This window comes from Octodon degus, unplaced genomic scaffold (genome assembly GCF_000260255.1).
Source record: "Octodon degus isolate 3935 unplaced genomic scaffold, OctDeg1.0 scaffold00255, whole genome shotgun sequence".
In the NCBI taxonomy this organism is placed as follows: domain Eukaryota; kingdom Metazoa; phylum Chordata; class Mammalia; order Rodentia; family Octodontidae; genus Octodon; species Octodon degus.
Window position 1 is genome coordinate 2,343,833 of NW_004524831.1, and position 3,265 is coordinate 2,347,097.

Here is a 3,265-nt window from a genome sequence, read left to right on the forward strand (position 1 = left end):
TGCCAGTTAAACAGAAGACCCAATGCTATTATTGGCTACTGGACTCTTTTAGAATATTTTCCTGAGTTTACACACCTATAAGATTCAAATAATGGAACTTAGCAAAAAAAAAAAAAAGGGTATAGAGATGAATATCCATTTTGTATCTGTGTATTCAACATGGTTACGATGGATATATAGTTACATTCTCTTAATGAATAGAAAGATTTGTTCTAATGATGTTTGTAAATGGGATCTCAAGTCCGCATCTTGTACAGCAATTAACCACTAAGGAGAATGTATGCATTGTATTGATTATTGAAACTGTCCTTGCGATTTGATTTGAAACTGTCTCATTGCTATTTGTTTATCAATAAAATTATGAAAGAAAAGAGTGCAAAACAGCTGTGAACACACTGGAAGTCTGGAGGATGTGTCCAAGGCTGGAGCTCACTGTGGTTTCCCATGCAAGTCTATCAGGAGCCTGAGCATCTGTGGCGCAAATTTGATGAATCTGCACCATAAGGTTGAAGGTTCTGTGCAGGAGGCTGCAGTGTGCTCTACAAGGCTAAAGAGTCTGTATTGAATTCCAGAAGATGAGGTACAATATGGAGATTAACACTGAAATGCCTCTGAAGAAACACCAGTGAGTCTTCCTTGTTTCCCTTTTATATCATTCATCTAGCAAATTGCCCTACAGTGGGCCTTCTGTTTTCAGTAAGTCACCTCAGCCACAGCCCAAACTATGTCGATCCAATTTAATCAAGAGTTTCTTACTCAAGTGGTATTAGTTGCCTAATTAAAGGATTTAATTCTCTAATGTGTATCCTACATTTCTGCAGGAGACAGCTCCTCATAATTGGGACTGAATTAGGTAGATTCATTTTTAGGGTTAGGAAATTCAACAATAAAGTCCCTGAAATTTACAAGTAAATTTATCATACATACAAGTCACTTCAAGATGTATACAAGTCATATTTATCCATAAAATGAAACTCATATAGAAGAGGTGAAAAAGGAGCTATTTCATATGCACTTATGCAAGTGGATGTAACGTACAATGTTTACTGGAACTTGGAGACGTCACTGTGGCTCATGTGGGGTCTGTTCAGGTCCTGTGATTTTAATATAGAACAGCAAATCCGAGAGGCCAACAGGAAGTCCTCGGCTCACTGCTTCCTTTTCTGTACCTGCTCCGGTGGCCCTGCCTGGTTCTTCCTGTACAACAGCTACCCCTGCTGGTTCTGAGCGCCCCTGCAGGAAAGTTTGTGTCTGGCCCCACACTGATGTTCCCTCAATGTGTGTCTCGCACAGTAATACACGGCTGTATCATCTGTTCTCAGGATGTTCATTTGCAGATACACTGTGTTTTGGCCATTATTTCTAGAGATCATGAACCGACCTTTCACAGAGTCTGCGTAGTCTAGGTAACCACCATTACTACTGATGTAGGAGATCAACTCCAGCCCCTTCCCCGGAGCTTGGCGGACCCAGTCCATGGTATAGCCCCCGAAGTTGAATCCTGAGGCCACGCAGGAGAGTCTCAGGGAACCTCCAGGCTGAACCAAACCTCCCCTGGACTCCACCAGCTGCACCTCAGCCTGGACACCTGCAGACAGAGACATCCTGTTTAGGAACTGTCACACATGCCCATTGTTTATCCCATTTGCGCCATTCACACACAGTGTCTCTTCTTCCTGTAAATTACCTTTGAAAACAGTAAGGAGGAAGACCCAGCTCAGCACAAGCTCCATGATCAGCCGTCTGTGATCTGTCCTGATTACCAAGTGGGAAAATCTGGCATTCAGGACTGCGTTCCACACCAGCGATACAGGGTCCGAGCTGGGCTGGTTTTCACCAGCAGAGGGACGCCTTATTTGCATGGTCTCGTCCTATAATACTGGCTCTTCGCAAAGATAATTCAGAGGCGGCAGTGTTAACATCCTATATGAGTGTACTCAGGAAGTTTAGTAACTTTTTTTCCCAAAAAAATGTGAACAACAATTATGAAACGTTTGTTATTTATCTCTTCATCCAGTTTTATATTTTATGCCCACATAGCATGCTCATTTGTATTAAATTTCCACGTTAGATATGTGAAATTATGAATGTGAAAAAGTTTTCTTTCCTGTAGAAGAGGTGATGTGCTGTATATTGTGTCCCCACTTTCTGGACCTATAGTCTCCTAAATTATTAACAAACTGATTACTATTTCAGCTCTTGGACAAAGAGGAACACAGCTGCTGGGGTTTCTATCCCCCCTTCCTGTAGGGAGAACATGTGTGAATTTCCAGACTTTTCTCTTTGCTGAGAGAAAACAGAAGCAGCACTCTTGTATTAAATCTCTCATTTTCAGCTATAAGTAAGTCTCTCATTCTTATCCTACGTACAGGTATAGCTAACATCTGACACACATAACACTTAAGCTGCCCATATATACAGTGTGCGGCTGAGAAATTTTAACACACATGGACACTTAGACAACCACGTGGTCAAATCATAGACCTGCAGTGTGTCCTGTGGCTCCTCTGCAATCCTCCATCCCACTGCTCTCCTCCTGCACCCTATCACAGGCAGCTCATCACTCACTTCATATTGTTTTATATTAATCTTTTCACTTCAGCTTTTATACAAAAAGCACACATCCTGTAGCTTGTGTCATGCTTGATGCAGAATGTTTATTGGAAATATTTTCACATGATCATGTAAGTGAGAATTCTTGGATATTTTTGCTGATTAATTTCCCAGTACTTCTGAATATACAGCTCAGCAGTAGGCTACTTGCCTATTGGCTGTGGGTCTTCTTTATCACCAATAGAACAAAACTACATAAAAATTGAACAATCCAACAGAAACAAGTTATAAAATATTTCTACTTAATTCTTATTTAATTTTTATTTAAAATATTCTAGCTTGTGGTTGTTAGAATGAAGCTTATCATCTTGCATATGGAGGCACATGAAAAATTTGTGCTTTTTTTTACCACAAACAGTACAACATAAAAAAAACTGGATTAAGTGTAAATTAATACATGTTCTTAATTCCATCAAAGAAATGAAGTTACAAAGCAATAAAATATGGAATATTGGTATATTGAGGTTCCACAAGAAAGTAGAGGCAAGATTATCTATCTTCCCATCAGAATAATGGCAGATTTTTCTTCACAAACCATCAAGTCAAGAAGAGCATGGAGCAAAATACTTCAAGTCTTGGAAGAAAACAAATTCCAACCCAGACTGATATATCCTGCAAAACTATCTTTCAAATATAATGAAGTGAAATATTT

At 39.7% G+C, this 3,265-nt stretch overlaps 1 gene segment (V, D, J or C); it reads right to left on the reverse strand.

The window, feature by feature from the left end:
* Positions 1-1,208: 1,208 nt before the first annotated feature.
* LOC101586764 lies at positions 1,209-1,787 on the reverse strand. The segment is given in 2 exon segments: positions 1,209-1,588; positions 1,688-1,787. Coding segments are annotated over 2 exon segments (426 nt in total).
* Between the last annotated feature and the right edge of the window lie 1,478 nt (positions 1,788-3,265).